This window comes from Puma concolor, chromosome A3 (genome assembly GCF_028749965.1).
Source record: "Puma concolor isolate L17-30 chromosome A3, mPumCon1.1.hap2, whole genome shotgun sequence".
In the NCBI taxonomy this organism is placed as follows: Eukaryota; Metazoa; Chordata; class Mammalia; order Carnivora; family Felidae; genus Puma; species Puma concolor.
The window spans coordinates 130,016,394-130,038,790 of record NC_141669.1 but is presented as its reverse complement, the minus strand read 5'-3'; the positions used below and the strand labels follow the sequence as shown (position 1 = coordinate 130,038,790).

The window sequence follows — 22,397 nt, the reverse complement described above, 5'->3', positions numbered from 1 at the left end:
TAAAACTTGCTAAAAGCAAAATGTGCTATTTAAGAGGACAGCCTCTATGACCAGACAACCTCCTCCCCCTCTTCTCTGCCCATGATTTAAAAGAAAAATTTTTTTAATGTTTATTTATTTTTTGAGAGAGAGAGAGAGAGCGAGCGAGCACGAGTGGGGGAGGGGCAGAGAAAGACAGACAGAGAGACAGACAGAATCTGAAGCAGGCTCCAGGTTCTGAGCTGTCAGCACTGAGCCACCCAGGCACCCCTTTGCCCATGATTATTAAGGGGGAAAAATAATGCCAGAAACTTCCACCACACGACACGAGAACGCACTTGTGACACAATCTGTAGTTCTGGGGAACAGCCACGTTCCTCCTGCGGCTCCACCTGACCCATCGTCTTGATCACAATGATGCCAGACTGCACCTTTCAGAAATGATACATCAGGCCTTCCTTTCTGGGTGTGTGCGGTGTCCCTGTCTGCTGAGAAGGGAAATGGCAGCCATCAAATCAGGGACAAAATCTGTGTGTGAATAAGCAGGGAATCTCCAGCTCTGGTCTCCACAAGCCCATTTAAAAGTGTGAGCTGTTGGGGCACCTAGGTGGCTCTGTCGGTTGAGCGCCCAACTTTGGCTCAGGTCATGATCTCACAGTTCGTGAGTTCAAGCCCCGCGTCGGGCTCTGCGCTGACAGCTCAGAGCTTGGAGCCTGCTTCAGATTCTGTGTCTCCCTCTCTCTCTGCTCCTCCCCCACTCACACTCTGTGTCTGTCTCAGAAATAAACAAACATTAAAAAAAAAAAAGTGTATGGGGCGCCTGGGTGGCGCAGTCGGTTAAGCGTCCGACTTCAGCCAGGTCACGATCTCGCGGTCCGTGAGTTCGAGCCCCACGTCAGGCTCTGGGCTGATGGCTCAGAGCCTGGAGCCTGTTTCCGATTCTGTGTCTCCCTCTCTCTCTGCCCCTCCCCCGTTCATGCTCTGTCTCTCTCTGTCCCAAAAATAAATAAACGCTGAAAAAAAAAAATTAAAAAAAAAAAAAAAAAAAAAAAAAAAAGTGTGAGCTGTTAAAGGGGGACACTCAGGCTCACCCTCTCCTCCAGCTAACAGCCAACCCAATGGCATCCTGGCAGTGTTTGGTTGAGGACAAAAGCGAGGTACAGGTTGAGTGACTACGGGATGGGGGGCGGGGGAGGATATCTGCAGGAGAGGAGAGCTCTGGAGCAAATGCTTTTCCACAACACTGCCAGGGCCAGGCCCTGCCATGCCATTCAGTCCTTCCCTAGGCCCGGCCTGCACACCGCCTTACGCTGCCAGTCCCTGCCCCAAAACATCAACTGTCTTTACACCTTAGGAAACACAAATCAGGCCCTAAGAGACCCCGGACAAGGGGCGCCTGGGTGGCCCCGTCAGTTAAGCGTCTGACCTGGTCACGATCTTGCAGTTTGTGGGTTAAGCCCCACATCGGGCTCTGTGCCGTCAGCGTGGAGCCTGCTTGGGATTCTCTCCGTCTTCCCTGCTCTCTCCCAAAATAAATAAACTTAAGAGAGAGAGAGAGAGAGAGAGAGAGAGAGAGACACACACACCACAGACAAGCCCCACCCAAGGTTTATCCCGTCCTGGCAGCAGACAGCTTGGACTCTGAAATGACTGCAGCGGACAGTTTTAAAGGCCGCAAGTAGGAAGTGCACTGCACAGTGTCCTGTCCTGTCCTGGCAAGGTCTCCTGTGAAAACGAATCAGAAATCAGAAATACAACCGAGGGACGCAATGTTAATTATAATCTTTATTATTTTTGAGGGGGAGAGAGAGAGAGAGAGAGAGAGCAAGCAGGGGAGGGGCAGAGAGAGAAGGAGACACAGAATCCGAAGCAGGCTCCAGGCTCCGAGCTGTCGGCACAGAGCCCGACGCGGGGCTCGAACTCACGGACCGCGAGATCGTGACCTGAGCCGAAGTCGGCCGCTTAACCGACTGAGCCACCCAGGCGCCCAGCAATGTTAATTATAAAAGCCGTTATTTTGTGCAATGGAATACACAATAGAGGAGAACGAGACTGAAATACATGTAGTTTATGAAGTTTAGTCATCTGGGATTCTATAATTTCTCACAGCAGAAATAACATGTGATAACTCTGCCGCAACATTTAATTTAGAAAACCTCAAAAAGACTATAGATTTCTTTCAAAAGCAGGAGACGGACAGGGGATTCAGTTATAGACCAGAGGCAGAAACCCTGCTCAGAAGCAAAAAAAAATGGCAACCAAAGAAAAAACAGGCCAATGCCTGGGGACCCCAGAGGAAAAAAAAGGGTAAGGAAGAGATTAGGCCTAAACTCCAGCCTAAGTGTGTTTCTCTCAGCTTTCATCTACCCCTGCAACCTTGAATCCAGTCTGCCTCCAAAGGCCACAGGAGTCCATACTTACATGGAGGTGAGGAGAAAAATCACTCTGAGTGCCAGCATCGCAAGGGAAAGGATGTATCAATACATACCCATCCCCACCCTCCACGCGTGCATGCACACACACACGTGCGCGTACACACACACACACACACTACACCCTAGATGGAATCCAGAATGGTTTTTTACTTGTGAAATCACTATGATGTGATTTTAATATTAAGTAGTATGTAATCATTATCATGTACACTAATTCAATGGGGAAATCATCTGTTATATTAATAGGAATATTTCAGATGTACTCCAGATTAAAAAGGTTCCATGGGTGAGCTTGGAGCTTAACCCCTATTTATAACACCGCCTCTACAGAAAAATATGTTCAAAGTCCCAGACAACCAACTTTCAAACTTCTGAAGCAGACACATTTGTGCATTAGGGACCGTCTGTACTTTCATGCTTGGTTACCATTTTGAGTCTGTGCCAGCCAGAAACAGCCATCCGAACATGGTTCCTGCGTACTGACCCAAATAAGACTGAAGGGGATGCTTCGGAGAGGAACACATTTCGAGGCACTCTCTAATGCATATGACTGGCAATGGCTTTTTCCTAGGCCTGTCGACTTAAAAAGGACTCTACGGGGATATTAAACAACCAAAAAACAAAACTCACAAAATTCTGCCACAGACGGACCCTGTTCTTCTTGACAGACATTGCAGTTAATTTTCCGGCTTTTGATGAACACCCCTCCCAACCTGCCGAAGCATGTGCTTGCTCCTATCATCTTCTTCAACTGGCACTGGCAGATTATAGATGCCCCCTAAATACAGAGGCAGCAAGCAACGACAGATGGATCAGATAGCAGAAGAGGCCGTTTATTGCTAGCTTGCAGGCAGTCAGACTCACGAGGTACACGGGAGAGAACCCACAGAGCTTGGTTACCATGTCTGTAGCCAACACCACAGGCCCTGTATCCTTATAGGGAAGCGGCCTCAAGATCCAACATGTCGGTAATTGCTAGTGGTGGCTGCGGCAGCCATGGGGGGAGAGGGTGGCGAGGAGGGGAAGCAAGGAAGGGGGAAAACGAGACAAAGAGGACGACTGTGGGTGGGGACTCAGCAACACACAGCCTGCAACATGGGGACGGAGTAAGTATGCTCGAACCCAACACAGTGGAACACAAACGCTTACTGCTTCCCACACAATCTTCAACACGTTTTGTGAGACTCCTGCCCACAACCCCGTCTTTAAAGCTACTTCTACTCTGCTCTCAACCGTTCTACCTCTGGCCTTCAACCTTATTTATAGGCATTTTCATATGTAACAAAAATCTCAGTAAATAGGGGTGCCTGGCTGGCTCAGTCCGTAGAGCCACTCTTGTTCTTGGGGTCGTGAGTTCAAGCCCCACGTTGGCTGTAGAGATTACTTTAAAAAAAAAAAAAAATCTCAGTAAATAACACTGACGGTTCGGATCTGCTGCTCTAACTGAGATAAGCAGAATGAAGGCAGGCAAGTGCTATAATCTAACAGGAAATCTCCATTCTGTTTAGACTCAGTTACTCTGACAAAAGGCAACCCCGGGGCTCCAGGAAAGTAACACAGTGGACCAGGAAGAACAGGATTCCCTTCTGGTCAGGGTCAGAGATCTGCTCTGTGACCACTGAATCACACTGGGTCTCAGTTCACTAGACGAACAATCCTTGCCCCAACCCGTTTACCATAATGACCGTGTTTTAAAATAGGTGCTCTGCGGGACACCTGGGTGACTCAGGTCACGATCTTGTGGTTCACAAGTTTGAGTCCTGTGTGGGCCTCTGTGCTGACAGCTCCGAGCCTGGAGCCTGCGTCAGATTCTGTCTCTCCCTCTTGTTCTGCCCCTCCCCCGCTCGCTCGTGCGCTCTCTCTCAAAAATAAATAAACATTTAAAAAAAATTTAAAGTAGCTGCTCTGCAAAAAGTGCTCTGGAAATTACAAAACTAAGTGCTTTTATTCTAAATTTGACTACACTCACATAAAAATTCCAGTTTAAAAGACAAACCTAAAAAAAAATCAAATACAATAAGAAGCCAAACCAACCCTAAATACCCCTGCTTCACCAGACTAGGATGTGTCATTGTGCTCCAAGCTATGAAGCCAAGCTTGCCTAGGCAAGAACAAGACTTTCACATTTATTTTTATTCCCTTCCTCCTCTTCTCCATTCAAATAATACCACTCGTTTCGTAAGATCCAGAAGATGAGGGAAAAGTTGAGATCCATAAATAATAGAATAATCTTCAGGGCTGAACCAAGGATAATATGTTAAGAAAAAGTTTTAAAAACAAAAACAGAGATGTCATTTCAAATGCAAATGCTTCACCTGCCCAGAATTTTTTTTTTTTTTTTTTGCTATGAACTTTCTGGCAAGATCAACATCTCAGGAAATTCCAAACAAATGAAACTCTAAAGGCAACCTACTTAGGAAAAAGGATCTAACTTTAGAGACCCAAGCACACAGCCCCCATTCTTGCCTCCTTCTTTACTTTTACAGAGTTGCACCAAACCAACCACAAAATCATATGCTAACAAGAGCTCTGCTTCCTGCAAGTTGACAACTCTCTGGCTTTTAATAAATGCCTCTATTTCCTGTCAGTATTGGTCAGTCTCAGCTCCCAAACCTATGAAGTTTGAATGAGGGAGACTTTCATACCACAGCTGTCGCTCATACTTGGCCAGCATGCTGGAACACAGCAAGCTACTAAGCCACAGGGAAAGTGCCCCTCCGGAGTGGCAGGGTCTGGGCACGGCCCAGAGGCAGGGCCACCCGAGGAAGACAAGGACGGATTACAGAAGAGACTTCGTTCCATTAAGTGTACCGCACATACATACGTACGTATTAGTACGTACGTATGTACACGGGATTAGGCCCAGTGAAATGAAGTCCAAGGACATACAAGGCACTGTGAGGGGGACATACAAGGCACTGTGAGGGGGACATACAAGGCACTGTGAGGGGGACACCAGGAATTACACACAGTTGTCACTCACCAGGGGCTTCTAATCTCACTGGGGAAGGGGGGGCATGTCAGACGCAGAAAACTAACATAAAGCGTAGCAGAGAAAACAAAGTAACGCGTGGTTCGTGTGATACTATAAACTTGATGTCTCCCTACCAAGCAGTTTCGAATTCATGAACCTTCTAAACAGCATAGCTCATCTATTGGGTCGGGAACTACTTTTGAGTACTTTCTATACATCAGGTGCTAAAATGGGTATGAAAAGATACAAATGACTGAGACAAAAGCAGCCCTGCCCCTTTGAAGACCTGACAGATTACCTGAAAATAGGCAAGCAATAAGCAAGCAGCTACAGAACCATGGATATAGTTACAGTGCAATCACCCAAGATGCTATGAAAGGGAAATACAGGGGCCATGCGAAGACCCGTGAGAGGTTCCTAACTTGAATCCGGGGAAAGGGGAAGTCAGGGAAAGCATCCAAAAAGAGGATGCCCAAGATGCGACTGAAGGGAAGAAGTAGGATTAGCAAGGGAGAAGGTTCTAGGCAGAAGAAACAGTGTATGCAAAGACTCTGTGAGGGACAGAGAGCGTTACCATTTCAGGAACTAAGGGGGTTCTGAAAGGCACACCAGAGTGCAAGAATGTGTCGTGCATGCCCCGAATCAAGGGCCATTACTACTTCCTGACTGAGTAACTGAGACTGCCCCCGGAAGAACAAGAGTCAGATGGGGGGGGGGGAGGAGGGGGACACGGGACGACCCCCTGAGGAACTTCCCCAGCAGAGGATAAGAGGAGCAGCCCCAGAGGGAGAGCCAGGACTAGCTAGAGACAGAGAAGCTATTAAAAGGAGAGAAAAAGGAAATAAGACAGAGTTATGGAAACAGCATTAGAGAACATTCCAGAAGCAAACAGGTCAGCCATGTTAAACAGTACTATGATAAGGATGCAAAGACTCCACTGGATTAGCAACAAAGAAGCTAAGAGTGACCTTCTCAAGAATTATTTTAGTGGCCTGGCAGGGTGGAGCCCTAACTTCCCGGAGAAGTAGTGCCTGGAAGGTGAACAATGGACACAGTGACCTATTTATTGCAAACATTTCCACTGGAGAAGGAAACTAAAGAGCAGTGGCTGGAGGGACAGTCCCAGCTGAAGAAAGCCTCAGAATGCTTAAAAGTAAGAAGAGCAATACAGAGGGAGGGCTAAACTGTGACACTAGACTGTTAGGGCAAGATGCCTTGACCAGGTGAGAAGGGAAGGTGTCAGAAGGTGTGCAGAGCACAGACACGAGGGTGGCCTCAGATAGGAACAAAGGCTCCTTCACCTCGTGAGACAAAGGAAGTAGAGAGGATGGCAGGTAAGTCTCAGATCTGATGGCCCGGAGCTGAGAGAGACAGGCCTGAGGCTGAAGACGGGATTTCTAGTGGCTCAACCTCTGAGACCAGGACAGTTTCCCCACACAGATTTTCTTCAGTTAGCACTTAGGAGCCCGGGCACAGGGAGAGAAAAGCTGGTCCAGGGCTACAGCTGGTCACGGATGTCAATGGAGAGCAGACGGGCCAAATTGGAGGGACAACTCCAATAATGACAACTGTATAAGAAGGGAAGACAGGGCTTGGGGCTGGGGAGGAGCACCTGGAAACCAGATGAAGGAGAAAACCCAGAGGCAGAGGGTGTGGAGCACAGGAGGCTGTGACTGCAGAATGGAGGGTCAGAGTGGAGGCTGTGACCCCCAGAGGAGGGTCTGGGTTGGATGATACGTCTAAGGGAGAGCAGATCCCGGGGCCCAGGACCCGCCTACAAGAGGAAGGCAGTGACAGGAGAGGGACATGCAGTCCCCAGGGATGAGGTGGGGATGTTGGGGGGACTGCCCAAATGAACACTGACATGGCCCAGGGGAGACAGCAGCCTTGGAACGGAAGACATGTTGTGACCCAGGTAAATTAAGGGGAGGAGGTAGGGATGCAGAGGGACCCATCTAAAATACAACTAGCATAATAAAGGCAAGTAATTAAACAATTCCCCAATATGGCCGTTTATTGACTAGGAGGAAAAAAGCGTGAAGGACTCCTACGATTAAGACACACACATGGGGGCGCCTGGGGGGGCTCAGTTGGTTAAGCCTCCGACTTCGGCTCAGGTCATGATCTCACAGTTCGTGAGTTTGAGCCCCGCGTCGGGCTCTGTGCTGACAGCTCAGAGCCTGGATGGAGCCTGCTTTGGATTCTGTGTCTCCCTCTCGCTCTGCCCCTCCCCAACTTACGCTCTGTCTCTGTCTCTCAAAAATAAATAAATGTGAAAAAAAATCCCCCCCCCAAAATACACACACACCACCCCCCCCACCCCCAAAACCTCCCCTCCAAGCCAAGTGTTTTCACGTTCCTCGGCAAATCTGAACACAAAGCAAAATCAACAAACCAGGGGTCACATCCAGTGTCTAGACTTCTATATAAAGAATGCCTTTTTATAATTCTTTCTCATTCACATCTGTCTTAAAAATGGTTGCTTCCCTCCCCCTGCCTTTCAATATTTTGGTCATATAATGGCTAGATCTTAGTGATTCTGTTGAGAGGCTCGTGAACTATTCATATTCCATACATCTACTTCTGCTCTGTACATTCTACATACATGTACGTGATTCCAAAATAAAACAAGAACGAACACACACACACACACAATCATCCTGCTCACAGTTAAAGAAAAAATAGCCAAAATGTCTTTTTATTCTACTTTGCCATCTATTGATAAAGGAAATGCTCTTCTTCTTTAAGAAATCAATAATTATTTTTTATCAAATCCAGGACTACTTCTACACGTAACCTTCACAGCTAGAATTACAAGAAGGAAAAGAGGGAAAAGGTTTCACAACCATAATGGTTTGCAGATACTAATTCTGACCGCTTCTATAGAGCAAGAAGGGTGTAGTAAGTATGTGAATGACAAACAGGCAGCAACCAGTAAATCCCCAGAATTTCTCAACATGATCGTTTTCATGTTTAAATTTAAGCAATCGTAGTCTCACAATTTGTAATCATGTCCAAAATATTTAAATGCCTAAAAATTAAAGCCTACCACTTAGCCATTTAAAAGGAGGATAATTATCAGCAAATTTATGTTATTTTATAAGGTACTTGACTTGAAAGAATCACCCAAAGCCATCTGTGTACCAAAAACTGCTAATAAATAGACCACATAATGGGATGAGCCAGCCAACATCATTAAAAATATCCTTTAGGGGCGCCTGGGTGGCGCAGTCGGTTAAGCATCCGACTTCAGCCAGGTCACGATCTCGCAGTCCGTGAGTTCGAGCCCCTCGTCGGGCTCTGGGCTGATGGCTCGGAGCCTGGAGCCTGTTGCCGATTCTGTGTCTCCCTCTCTCTCTGCCCCTCCCCCATTCATGCTCTGTCTCTCTCTGTCCCAAAAATAAATAAACGTTGAAAAAAAAAATAAAAAAAAAAATATCCTTTAAAATTCACAGTGAATAACTGAGACCTTTATTCTCATAGTATCAGCTGCAAATCAGGGGTCTAACCACGTATTTTCCGTTTATTCTTAGTGAGTCAGGCCCAGACTTAATTCTTCTGAGGAAGCTTTATTATGCCTGTTAAAATCTATAATAATTCTGCTCTCTATACAGACTGACGAGGCTCTACATACACTCTTTACACCAAAGTCACGCATCACTGCAGTGAACACTGCGTTGACCTGCCCACTAAGCGCAGCACACTGAGGCCAGTGCTCTCGGGCCGTAAGCTGATGGCAGACAAACCCCACCCCCACCCCGAGGAAGAGGACTTCACTACACGGTGGCATGTGGTCAACGGCATGATGTAACCTCCACTATTCCACCCTATTAGAAGGGTTCAGAGGCGATCAGCACAGTCAAGGTAAGAAGTAATGGCACAGGAAACAGAACAGAAGGGAGAGAGGAAATATATGGGGGGGGGGGGTGGCACACAAATGCACATGAATTGTGTGTTGGAGATGGAAGGAGGAGGGTTAAAGCCGAAGAGGAAGAAAGTTAAACATGTCCCCATGCTTTCAAACGTAGGTAATGTAATACTGAACGGGAAGGAAGGGCAAGAAGGAGTATGCCCAGATTAGGGGTCGGGAGAACATACGGGGCTCACTCCTGCCTGCTCTTGGGATCTCCACTTGGACATTACTTTTATCTTTTATCCTTGCCTGACAGCTCCTCCATCTGTGTTTTCCTGCTCTCGGTCTGGGTTGGCTACCTCTTCCTGAGCGTGGCCTGGGCCTGGGTCAGCGAGAGCTCTCACCGCTCCGAACTGGGATTGTCCCCATTCAGCCCCTTTGCTGGCTGGACTATTAAGCTTAAGGGCAGGAATCAACCGTATCTTGGTCAGTGCTTATCCTCACTGTCTAGTGCAGGCCCTGGCACCTAGTAGCTGTTCATGTATTTGTTTAATGACTGAATGAATGGACTCTGCCTGCAAGGAGCTTACAATCTAAGAACAGAAGAGAGGAAATGAGGGTGCATGAAAAGCTTTATGGAGAAATTGGCCTTCGGGCTACTGATTTTCATTTCACTAATACAGAGAAGTATAAAATGGCTAATGCCATCACGTCACATGATTTAGGAGTGCTAAAACACTGACCTGGTCTTGGGATCTCCTTTTGGGATTCAGCTTTGGGGGGGAAAGGTACAAAACTCAGAACAAAGGCCTTGACTGTTTCCGAATGGTAAAGAATCCGAATGGTAAACAATCCATTGCTTGCTCTCATTTGGCCTCTACGACATACCTCTACGGAGTAAAAAAGATGCTCAAGATGGGTCACAGAAAAAGCATGACGTACAATACAACCTGTCCTGCTGCTGCTGAACAGGGCTAGAGCCCTTAGCAACACACGTTCTTTGTAACCGGTATATTTCTTTTATTTTTATGATGGCTACCATTTATTTCATCCCTTGGTAGAGAAACCATCTAATCATGAGTTCAGACACATGATAAACGGTATCATCCCTGTCCAAGTCACAAAACGAGTCATTAAAAACACTTCTTCGATTTCTCAATGCAAGCATATTTGGGCAACTCATTCTTTTTATCAAGTCCCATAGGAACCACCCAATTTCCAAGTTGCTCATCAAAAATAGTTCGTGGAAAGAGCTGGACATGGGACGAAAATACACTTACATTCAGTCACCCAAGGTGGAAAAAACGGTGGCAGCTTCCAACTTCCTCAAAATAGCAGAAGGGGGCTAAAGATGAAAAGGGAAAGAGGAAGGGCAGGATGAAGCACCTGGTTTAAGATTTTATCCTTAAAAGATTTTAATGTCAAGGGCACTCTCCTGGGCATTTTCACACTAGTCATCAAACTTTATCTCTGGCTAGCCTTCCTGTGCTGTGATCTGCACCTAATGATAATGTACCAGCTACTTGGCAAGGCTAAACTTTTTAAATCATCTTAATTCTAATACTAATATCAAATGCCAAGGGAAAAAAAAAACAAACCAACTTGGACTAGAGGTCGCAAACCCAAGCACCTCCAAGGACTGGGTGGTTCATATAAGGGAGGACAGCGTGACCTGCCGTGGAGCTGCGGTCATCTGAAGGACACACACGTCTGGCCAGCGGGAGTGGTACCCCTCAGCCCAGCAGGCCACGGTCGAGGTAGGCTCAGACAGTGTAGTCTTCAGATTTTTCAGGAGAAGACCAGAAATTCAGATTTGCATGTGACTTCTCCTGATTTAGAAATAATGACAAAAATTTTAACTTTTTTAAGGAAAAAACCACTGTGTGGACCAAGCAAAACAGGGCTGTGGGTGGCTAGTCTGTGACAGGTAGGCAAGAGGACAGAAAACGGAGTAACGGTCTAAATCTGCAGACTAGCTCTTCTATGTCCTAACAGATCAGGAAGCTTCGCACAATTCCTCGTCTCTCGTGGCAGCTGTGCGCCAGCGTGAGCGTGGCCACAAAGCTGCTGCCAAGCTGGATACGGGACACGGGAGATCCGGCAGAGAAGAACATCAAGGCTCCGACACCTAATTGTCCTCCGCAAACGTTTCCTGCTATTAAAGACCAATTGGTGGCGTGCCACGTACGGGACTGCACGTAAAGCACTTTGCACGCTGCCTGGGGCACATAACGGAACCCGGTAAATGTTGGCTATTTACTGGGTTTTATTGTGAATGAGGAGAGAACGTGGATCAGACTGTGCGATTCTCCCTTGGATGGGCGATGTTAAGTCCAATTACAAAACCCAATAATCCTTTTTAGACACAAAAAGAATTTCTAAGGAAGCAGTTTCTAAAGAAACGACATTCATCAACGTGGTAAGCAGCAATTTTATAAAATAATCTGATTTACGCTCTCACAGGGCGTTTCCATTACTTTTAAAGACGTAATAGTGGATTTTTAAAGTTTTAATTTGAGCAAATATGAAAATTTAAAGATCCATCTCACCATTAGGTAAAGGGGAGCACATAACATATAAAGCTGCCAAATCCGGCAAGAGTAGGACACGAAGCCCCAAGTTTTCCGGAAAAGTTGCCCCATTCTCCTGGCTCCTCATGTGACTGTGCAGTTGGAGAATGCCAGCTCCCGGTCATGCTGTAAGGCCATCCGGTCTAATCACCACATTTTACAGATTCTGCGTGTACCTCTGTCAAGGCCCCACAACAGTCAAAGGCCTACCGAGAACCCAGACCCAGGCGTCTTTTTCCATTACCTCACAAATCCCGGGGGAGATGTATGTTCAGGGCGGTTGGTTAAGGGTGGGCAGCAGGGCAGCTTGGGACTAGAGCTGGGAAACACAACTGTTCTGTGTGAAACCAACCAGCACGGGAGGCAGATCTAAGGCCCAGCCCTTAGGAGCAAAACATCCTATCGACCGCGGGGGCAGGGTGGGGAAGGCTTCCGACAAGCAGCCACTCGGAGCGGTGCTTGCCTAGCACATCTCACAGTCCGTCGTGGTCTTTTGAAAATCCTCTAACATTAGCTGTGCCCTTCTGGCCACCGGCTTGAAGCAAGAGCCCCAAGCCTCTACGAAAGAATCTAATTCACTCACCGGAGAAGCAGAGATGTATGTCTCTAAGCAAAGGAATCAATGATTTTAAATAATGTTACTAGGCTTCAAACTGTCCAACTTCCAAAGTCCTGAGAAAATGTTTTGTGAAATGCAGGCCAGTGGAGAATACAGACTGTGTCCTACATTCAAAATTTGTCTTTCTAGAAAGCATGTTTTAATGTCAAAGGATATAAAGCAAGCTGTGAACAGAGACTAAAATTAGCTCAAACCACAAATAACCTAACATACTTATCACTTCCTTATGATCAACCTACAAAAATCAAACACTAGAAGCATTTACAAAACTAGGGGTGTGATGCTAATTTACCCCTTTAACTCCAGCTGTATCCTTTCCTCCTTCTAAAACAGCCCTGACTTGTAAACGTGACTAAAAAATGACATTTTATTAATTTGAAGGCAAGTACGAGGGAAACCATCAGAGCTAAGTTTTGCCCTGTAAATAAAACAGCCAAGTACCGAGCTGTTCTTAAGTGGTTAGAATGGTAACCACCTCCTCAAACTGAAGATAGGAAATTTTAGATGACGGACCACACCCATCTCCAGCTGCCTTTCGCACCGAGAACTAGGGACACACCAGCTCCTACTTCAAACCAAAGCTTGCCTCCATCTCCTAAAACCACTTATTTCCTACTTTCAAAAACAACAGCTTCCAACAAACAAAGTCGGTTGGGAAACACAAAAGTTTCTTGTCATCAAGTAGTGGAACAAGTTGCAAAAGGAAGCGTAGTTGACAAATACATATTCGCAAAAAAAAAAAAAAAAAAAGGACTCGGTTACACTTCAGCTTCTTTTACTGTCATCCTGTCTGCACGATGACTATGCTCTGGTAAGTTTTCTGGGGAAAATACAAGCTCACAAAGGATGGAAACAAGTGGTCAAACAAAGGTGAGTGCAGGACCTGCCAACCGCCTCTGTCTGAGGCGCACTGAATACACTGTCACCCAAAGTCCCAGGAGCATTCTCATTAGCAGGCAGGATGACAGGGGAGAGACCCGGGCAGACCTGCAGCAGGAACAGATGAAATAAAATACCACTGGTGATGCTGATATTCCCAGGGTGTATTGAGAAAAACTGTCAGTAGGATGTGAAGGAACATTTACTACACTTAGAAACAGTACCATGATGGGTACACAAAGGACTCATTAAAGCCCGGCATCACAGGGACGTGGTTCTCAAGGAAGGCGTAACAGACATGACCAGCTTATCCCTCGGTGTGGCTGCATCACCTGGCGTACTCGGAAGGGATTGCTCCGGAAATGTGGCTTCGGGCTTGAAAACCTGACCTCGCACCCCTGTGCTTCACCCCTTCACCCCACCTCCGAGGACGATCAGGATGACCCTGACAACAGGGACGTGGTATCCGCGTCGTGGAGAAGAATAATGGCAAGGCTCCTAACTTTAAGACGCCGTTAAAATGCAGTTCAAATCAGAGGAAAACCAACGGGAATCAACCACCAAGAAGCACCAAACAAAATCTCCTCCCCTCAAGAAGACCACAAAGTGTCTTCTTAGAGGCACCTTCTCTCCAAGCCACACAAATATCTACGATATTTATGGATATTTATGACCGAGTGAAGGCATTTCTTTCCTTCACCCGTGCGGAAGCAAACGAAGCCCTCTTTGAACACTGAAGCAGTACAAAATCTAGAAGATAAATATAACCGTGACAAATGTTTAACCATCAAGGGAATTTAAAGCTGATTTACCACATTATGTTAAATGCAGCTTGCCTATTTGCTCTCTTGAGTGAAGTTATATTCAGAAATGATTTCACCCACGGACATTTTTAAGTAACCTCCTGTGCTTAAGAGAACTCCAACTTTTTGGAATAATGACTTGATGTTTGCTTTCCTGTAAGCCATCTAAGACAGTGTATCATTTTCTGAGTAATCAGTCCTCATCAGAATAAAAACTAGCTAAGCTGTTTAGTGAAACTTACTGTGGCAATTTTAAAATGAGATTCCTCAAAAGGAAGAGATACACCAGTAAGAGATCCATTAGGTAAGAAAAGTCGGGGGTGGGGGGCCATTTCACGAGAATAACAGCGATCAGGAAGATTTTTTCCTTCTCCAATCACTAACTAATACGTTTTAAAAACACAATTTTGGAAACCTAGTTTTGCTATGCTCATCTTATCTTTGCAAGTGGTGTCGCTTGCCCACAAAAGCCACAAACACAGTCGAGGCTTTTCCTTCTTCATCTGTAAAAGAAAACATGTCTCACCCAGTCTTTGGGAAGAAGCTTCTGCAAGTAAGAGAAGGAGCCCAGGACACAAGCCAACGTGGGCCCGGAGGTTTACTTCAGCAAGTGGTTAACCCTCAATTAGGATCCTGAATTTCCTGGCACAGTACCAGACGAAGAGTAGTAAGGAACACACGTACGTTTCCGGAGAAAATACAGACCTTAAGTGTCACTTTGCTAACAAGCCATGTGTACTTTGTCAGTCCACATGGCAGCTTGTGGAAGCACCAATTCTATCTAATTACCAATTAGGTATCTGTGAAACCTACTGCCTTGCTAGAATCATAGCCTTCAAGAACGGCAAACTGAATCGTGTCACAGTTTTTTTTTAATACCAGAAATCCTTTATTAAGAGTTACTATTTTGTCTGCAGTGTGACTCGTCCGCATCAATCAATGGATTTGGGGAACCGGACTTTTCCTTGGCTATTTATTTCGAAGAAAAAAAAAAATCTACCACGTGAAACTGGAAAGGTCCAGTTTTCAGACATTCACAATTTACAAACTGTCAGTAAGACACTCGTGATTATGTCAAGCTGCCTAGTTAAAAGGGCAGCAGCTAGGAAACTATGAAGCCCACTTCTACAAAGAATTATTTCTAAAACGCTGGAGACTTAGGTACTTTCTTCTCAAACATGGCAGCTGTGTAAACTATCATACTATTCAAATGAAGTTTAGACCACATGTAGGTTTCTTTCTAAAATTACATCATAAAGGGCAGCTACTCTTCGCGTACCTAGCCGGGGTTGAATCTTTCGTAAATTCTCAAGAATCAGTTCCTCTATCTCTTACAGGAAAAACCACCCAATTGTACTTAGAGAAAAACTGCAAGCACCTCTCTTGTGTCAGTGCCAGTCATTTTCCCACATCACTAGTCAGACGAACCTTTCTTATTAAAAATGCTTAATACCTCTTGGGAAAAAAACAAAGGCTGAATTCTTCTGAATCTCCAGCTATGCTGACAAAACTCCTATAAAGTTTTGAGCCTAACTGTGCTCACCAACACCCACACACCTTACAAAACTGAGTAACCACCGCAGCGTGTACAAGGAACACGCTTCAGGAACATTAAGTTCTCTTTGCGAGTACACTGAAGACTTTTATTACTTGACAAAACTCAGATCAGTTAGGCCAGGATCATTTTTGACAAAGGAACGGACTAAAGAAGAAAGGAAGGAGCCCATTTAGCATCTTAGTGACAGAGCTGGGACCAAACAGAAAGCAAAGACTAAGCTACTCTCCCGGGCAGAAGGGTGGTCTGATCAAAGACCAAGAATGTTTGCCTTTACCATTTACACTTTGAAAAAAAAAAAAAAAAAAAAATCAAAGACTTCATAAGGGATGTTACTTTATGGAGAACCGTATTTGGTATGCCATAATCAAAAATACTTTACAAACCAACTACACGCACAGCCCTTCTAGAAGGCACATGAGAACAAGTCAAGAGGGAGGAGGACAGAGTAATTCAATAAATCTTAGATATTAGCACCTCCAATTTTCCCACTAAGTTTGCCTGAGGGCAAGCGCAAATTCGTTATTAAATGTAAAGTTCCTGCGAAAGAAGCTGGCCGTGTCCACTCCTCCTAGGTAAGAATTGAAGCCTTTCTTCCAAGCCACCATCACAGGCAGTACTAAATTGCCTCAGGAGGCCGTACCTTAAAACTGGTGATTTTCTCCAAGAGTGACCTCTGCTCCTAGTACTAGTGTGGATAATCTAATTGTTTCTATCATTCCTTCCCCACCTAGAATGGGAGTTGGGAAAACATGTGTTGTTCAGTTTTATATTTTGCCAGGGCCTGGCAAAGTGCTGCCAACCAATTTAATCCCAACATTTCTTAGGCACTTGGTGCCAGGTACAGACGATGCCAAGATGAGTGAGAGAGGGGAAAAGCTGACCTCAACAGCGTGGACTCCAGAGGACACAGGCCCGGATAGAAAGAAACAGTGGCTTTAGATGAGGCACGTATGGAGCTGTCTGGAAACACACACACACACAGGTGAGAGAGCAAAATCCAAAGCAAGGAGGCACACGTTTGAGCCAGGCAGCACAAGCCAGACTGTGGGAAAGGCAGCCTGGACAAAGTGGGAAGTCAAGACGCACGAGCGGAAGAGGAGTCTGAAGGACGCTGCACTCCTGGTATGGCTACAATAGAAGGTCCAGGGAGAGGATGGCCGGAACCCGGCTGCCATGCTACGCAGTCTAGACCTTAACAGGGGTCAAGAAAGCCCAAGAAGCAGTTACGCAGAGTGACAGGCTAGGGTCTGTTTTAGACACAATTACTCTAGTGATAACTGTGAAGAACATACACGGTCGGGACAGGGGCGGGGAGGAGGTGCAAGGAGACCATGAGGGGACGGTACCAATTCATGACTGGTTTCCCTCATTTCTGCAGTGTGAAACTAGAAACGACAGGAATTATCATAGGCAAAATTTGAGAACTCAGACCACTGGGATAGTAGGAAGGACGCCACGGTGACCAATCCACGCGATGCGGTAGAGGGAATCGAGAACTATCCCCAGCATTCATGGATATTCAAAACACGCACATCAAATGACTGGTACCAAACTACATTGTCTTGGAAACAACAACCCAGCTAGACTTCCCATTTTCCGGAAGAAGGACCCAGCGAGGCTTCCCATCTTCCAGAACGTGGGCAGCCGGAGGAAGCACACCCAGCCTACTTGTCGGTATTGTTGGTTACAAATTAACAATTTGACAAAGTAACAAAAATGAACAAATAAACATGAACACGGGGAGGACTGCCAGCTCGTGCAAAGATCTGCATGGGCTCAGGCAGGCTGACAAAAAAGTACCTGCAATTCAAACCACAGCACAGGACACAAATCGCCAAAAGGATTTAAATTGCAATTTAAAGGTCAGAAAATAGGCCATTCAAAAAGTGGGGGGAAGGGGGGCGTGAGAGGGGGGAGAAAAGGCACAATTATTTCAACACTGGATAGTCTGAAAATTTCTTCGAAGACATTTTTAAATGTACCTTTATCATGAAATGCAGTATACACTCAATTACATTATTCAATCCTAGGCATTTTTACAGGTTTGGGGAAGCTGCTCATGTCGAAATGCAAATGCACTGCCCTCCCTCTCCCCACCCATGAGAGATGCGGCAAATGAAATGGCTGTATTACCGCGATGGCCCAACTGCCTTTTCAGAGCCTCCTGATACAGTTTACATACTTCCCAAAGTACCAAAGTATACCTATAAACATGCCAGGGATGCCAAAGAAATAATGATCACAAAGCGTCCTCTCCTCCACTATTTCTACTTGGGCTCCCGGTTAATTTGAGTCCAGACAATGACAAAGGTTTTCACACCATTTCCAAAGTGGTGATCAGACACCTAAATTTAGTTCACTCAAACCAGGGCTACACGAGAACATTTAGATCTGATGGGTCACTCAAGATGACTAGAACTTCCCAATCTCTCCGTGTCACTTCCGTTTGTCTTTTTTTTTTTTTAAGTGAGTCATGGCGTATAGATCTTTCTCCTCTACACAAAATACAGTTTTTCTCTGAAGAGAATGGTATTTACATAAAAATTATTGGCAAATTTTAATATTCATCATTTTGGAATTTAACAATATAAGCTGCATACAGCAGTAGGAATTTTAGTGAACTACTGTTATAACATGGTTTTAACCTAGTCAGGCATTAGATCGCATTTCATAATGAAAGCAGCTATAAAAACAAATGTCAACTGAAGAGTGGCCCATTTTACAAAGCCTGCCTCTAACATGGAATAAATCTTGACTTCAAGTCACGAGCTACTGTTGCAATCTTCTTTATCTGAAACAATCAAATCATTGACGCCGGAAAATGGTGAACAGAAATGGTGTCAGAGAATCAAAGAACGGGAGAAAAGACACACGGCGAAATACCTGACCCAAACCTTAAACTACACACGGAGGACCGCTTATTAGCTGTTTCATTCATTGCGGCCCTCTGCCCTCTCATTCGAGCTCCCAATACCAATCCCTTTTGCCCGTCTGCAGTCTCTCTGCTCTTCCGGCCAGCCAGCCCACCTCAAACTCCGGGCTCCCTAAGTATTACGTCCACTGTTCAAAACAGACAATCGCTTAAATGACAGACAACACGTTTTAAAGCCATCTACATAAGCGATCAAAGCTGATTTTCTATAGATACTAAATGCTTATTGGTACCTGTGCTGTCAGGATTGACAATTAAACACTCATTTCTGCTCAGTTTATCAGGTTGAGCAGCACAGAATCCTTACCCAAGCATTTGTTCTCTGAGCAGCCACATTCCTCCACATTCAAAAGTCTACTTCGCCCTTTGTTCTTTTCCCACTTGCTTCCAAGTTTTTGCATCTTTTGTTTTAGTTAGGAAAGTATAGTGAGAAATAACCGCACTGCCTCACTTACAAAGTTTTAAGCCAAAATTGCGTATTATTTTTCTCATCACAATAGACCAACAAGCAAGCTCAAAGTGACTTTGTGTAAGGCTACCCTCATTGTGCCATGCTGTAAAATATTAATTTTTTTACTTCTATTTTCTACCAACAGTAAATACATTTTTCTGAATGCTTGAAAATAATGGCTTTTGGTAAACTGACACATACTTTGGGAACTTTGCCACTTGAGACTCAAGGTCATTTGTATTCTATGTTTTTACAAATGCTACAGTTGCCCAATGAAGAGCCGCCTCCAAACTCGAAAAGGAGCAAAGATTCTGATTTCAATTTTAGAAAAGAAAAATATCTGTCTGGTATACGTGAGAAATCCTATAGCAGACAATTCTCTAAAATAAAAAGAAACCACCTCTGGGGCACCTGGGTGGCTCACTCGGTTGAGCGTCCTGAGACTTCGGCTCAGGTCATGATCTCACAGCTCGTGAGTTTGAGCCCCGCGTCGGGCTCTGTGCTGACAGCCCCGAGCCTGGAGACTGCTTCGGATTCTGTGTCTCCCTCTCTCTGCCCCTCCCCCCACTCATGCTCTGTCTCTGTCTCAAAATAAATAAAAACATTAAAAATTTTTTTTTTTTTAAAGAAACCACCTCCAGGAATGTGCAATCCACGAAGATGCTGGGAGAATCTCCACACGCTGCCATCTGACTAACTTCTGGTGTTCAAAAGTGATAGACTAACATACAAACAGGGAGGGAAATTAACCGAAGACCAACAGGCTTCAAGCCGGTGGCACGCATAACACAGTACTGACAATGCTTGGGTGATGGGTTTCCCACTCTGCCCTAAAACAGTAAGAAATGAAAATCAACCAAGAACTTTTTGTAACATGAATCTGTCGTTGCCAACCCAGTTCCACTACAAAAGATTTTCCCCAGCGCTTCCCAGAGGCCACCTCCACTTGTGATGGGCTGTGTTACAATCAACACTTCAAACTAACAATTTTTTCTTTTAAAGCCACTTGGGATTCTACTGCATTAAATCTGATGCAGAAAACCTGTCTACACATTCTCAAAGTCACTAGTGGAATTCATTCAATTAACTCAGAGACCAGACAGAATACAAATTTTCTATATTGATTCCTCATACTTATATAGATTACAGTGGTTATAAATATTGGTCTATCAGAAGTTAGTATCCATTACAGTCCTAGTAAGAAGAATCCTGTCAAATAAGCTTGATGCAAATCCACACGAAGCCAAGCCTGCCAAAAAAAGGCTTTTGTTAGTCAAGCATACCAAAGCACTGCTTAAAGCTTTTTTCCTTTTTAAGTGGAGCTCAAAATAGATTTTAATACTACCAGCTGATGGATCTTACAATTTGCCCTTTGAGCCTATAAGCTGAAAGCAGAATAAACTGCATTCTCCCTTTACACGAGTAACAAAATCTCTCTATTCTGTCCATCGCTCACTTAAAATGCCAAGTGTGGTTTTGGTTAATCCTCGCAACCCCCGCAATGACATTTAATCGGGAACACGTATTTTCCTTACAGGATTTAGCTGCTTGCGGAAGCAGGCCCTTTCGTGTTGTCAATGGGATGCTGCAGAGGCAGGTGAGATCCTACCTTCCTAACTTTCATTTATGAACCACCCAACCCACAAGGAAATGAGGACTGGGAAGACTCAGCCATGCCAAAGAGGAGAAGACGTCCGTTGGGGAAAGAAGCGGTTTTAGAGAGGGCAACAACGCTGCCCTTCCCTGCCTGGAAAGGTATTTTATTTTGGCCCAAGAGGAGTGGGTATTGCAGGCCTTCTGGCTGAAAAGCGCTGTAGCCAGATAATCTCAGGGTTTGCCGCTGCTTCTCACTCGGCTCAAAGCTGGTCTGCTCCTCGGACAGATCCCCCCTGATCCCCTCCGAGGTAGCCCACCCACCTTCCGTGCAGCGGCTCTACCCCGGTATGCGGTGGTGTTTCCTTCACAGCACTGGCCGCAATCCGAAATTATTTGCTCGTGTGCCTGACGGCCCTATTCGACTCTAAGCTCCGCGAGAAATAGGGTCTCGTCTGTCTTGTTCTGCAAATACTACTTCCAGGGCCATGCCCAGCGTGGAACAGGCACGTCAATTCATGTCCACTAAATGAATGAACGGGAAGGGGGAAGGGGACTGTCATCCGTGGGACCTGACACACACCGAGACCAGGGGAAAGGAAATGCGAAGGAGGGCGGGGGAGTAACCCTTTCCCCCCGGGAGACAAAGGAAGAGAGCCTGGGGTGGTCCAGTCTGGAAAAGGAAGTCGTGGGGGTGTTCTACCAACCCCAGGGGACAAAGAGTGGCTAAGCAGGGGGGCGGGGTCAGGGTGCGAGGGATTCGCGCTGAGAACACAGACCCGCGGCCTCCAGGCTTGAGAGGTCAGCCGGGCAGGAGGATATGAGGTGGGTGGGGGGGATCAAAGGGGTTTGTGAGGCCCGGGAGAGACGCAGGCCCACCCGAGGGACAAAGAGAGAGGAGGCAGGCCTCCGTCGCCGTCGGACCGAATCCTCAAGCGGCAGGGCCGAGGCGGAGGGCGAGACCCAGAGGGAGGACGGGGCCCGGGGGTCTGAGGGAAAGGTTCACGCGGCCTAAGCGAGGGGCCTGCCGCGCCCCGGGGCGCTACCCCACCTGGTAAATGGCCGCCCAGCTCCCGGCCTTGTCGATCTGTTCGAACTCCTTTTCCATCTCCATGACGGGCCAGGGCGGCTGCTGCGCCTCCTCTTGGGCCCACTGGACGGTCTGCCGCTCTAGGCCACGCCGCGCTCTCAGCTCCGAGCCCCGCGGCAAGCCCCGACTCCCGCCGCTACTGCCGTCCTGGTCGCCGCTGCTTCTTCATGTCAACCCGGCAGCCGGAAGTACGCACCGCTCTGCCGCAGGCTCCGCCCCTCGCGTGAGAGAGCCAATCAGCACTCGAAAATCTCGGCAGGCACTTCCGCGGGGCGGAGTCGGAGGGAGGGGCTGGGGAAGTGGCCTCAGCCCCGCGAGATATCCAGCAGCGTGCGCTCCCTCCTTCCCCCCGCCTCCAGACCTGGGGCTCGGGGCTTGGGCGTGGCGTGCGCCCGTTGCCTAGGCGACCCCGGGAGTCCCGCCCACGGAGCGTGCGTTTGCGAGGCCCCAGTGGAACTTGGGTTCAAGTCTCGACGCGGCCGGTTGAGTCAGAATGACCTTGGAGTAGTCATGCATCTTTCCTGCAGCGCCAAGGCCCTGGCCTTAGTGCTGCAAGCTGGAGTATGGGCCGAGGGCTGCATGCCTTCCATCTCTAGGCCAGATATCTGCCCCTTTTTCTGAGGGTACGGGCCTTGTCTGAAACGCAAGATTTCTGTTTGAA

General features: G+C 46.5%; 1 protein-coding gene across 2 annotated transcripts in view; it reads right to left on the bottom strand.

Moving 5' to 3' along the window:
- The window catches only part of PTPN1 (protein tyrosine phosphatase non-receptor type 1), a 70,623-nt gene extending 48,688 nt beyond the window's left edge, over positions 1-21,935 (bottom strand). Inside the window, exon 1 of one of the 2 annotated variants that reach the window (XM_025931882.2) lies at positions 21,698-21,935. In XM_025931882.2, coding sequence (XP_025787667.1) covers positions 21,698-21,760 — 63 coding nt within the window. In that variant the 5' untranslated portion in view covers positions 21,761-21,935. The remainder of the gene's footprint in view (positions 1-21,697) is intronic. The other variant, XM_025931883.2, reaches the window with a different exon arrangement.
- Between the last annotated feature and the right edge of the window lie 462 nt (positions 21,936-22,397).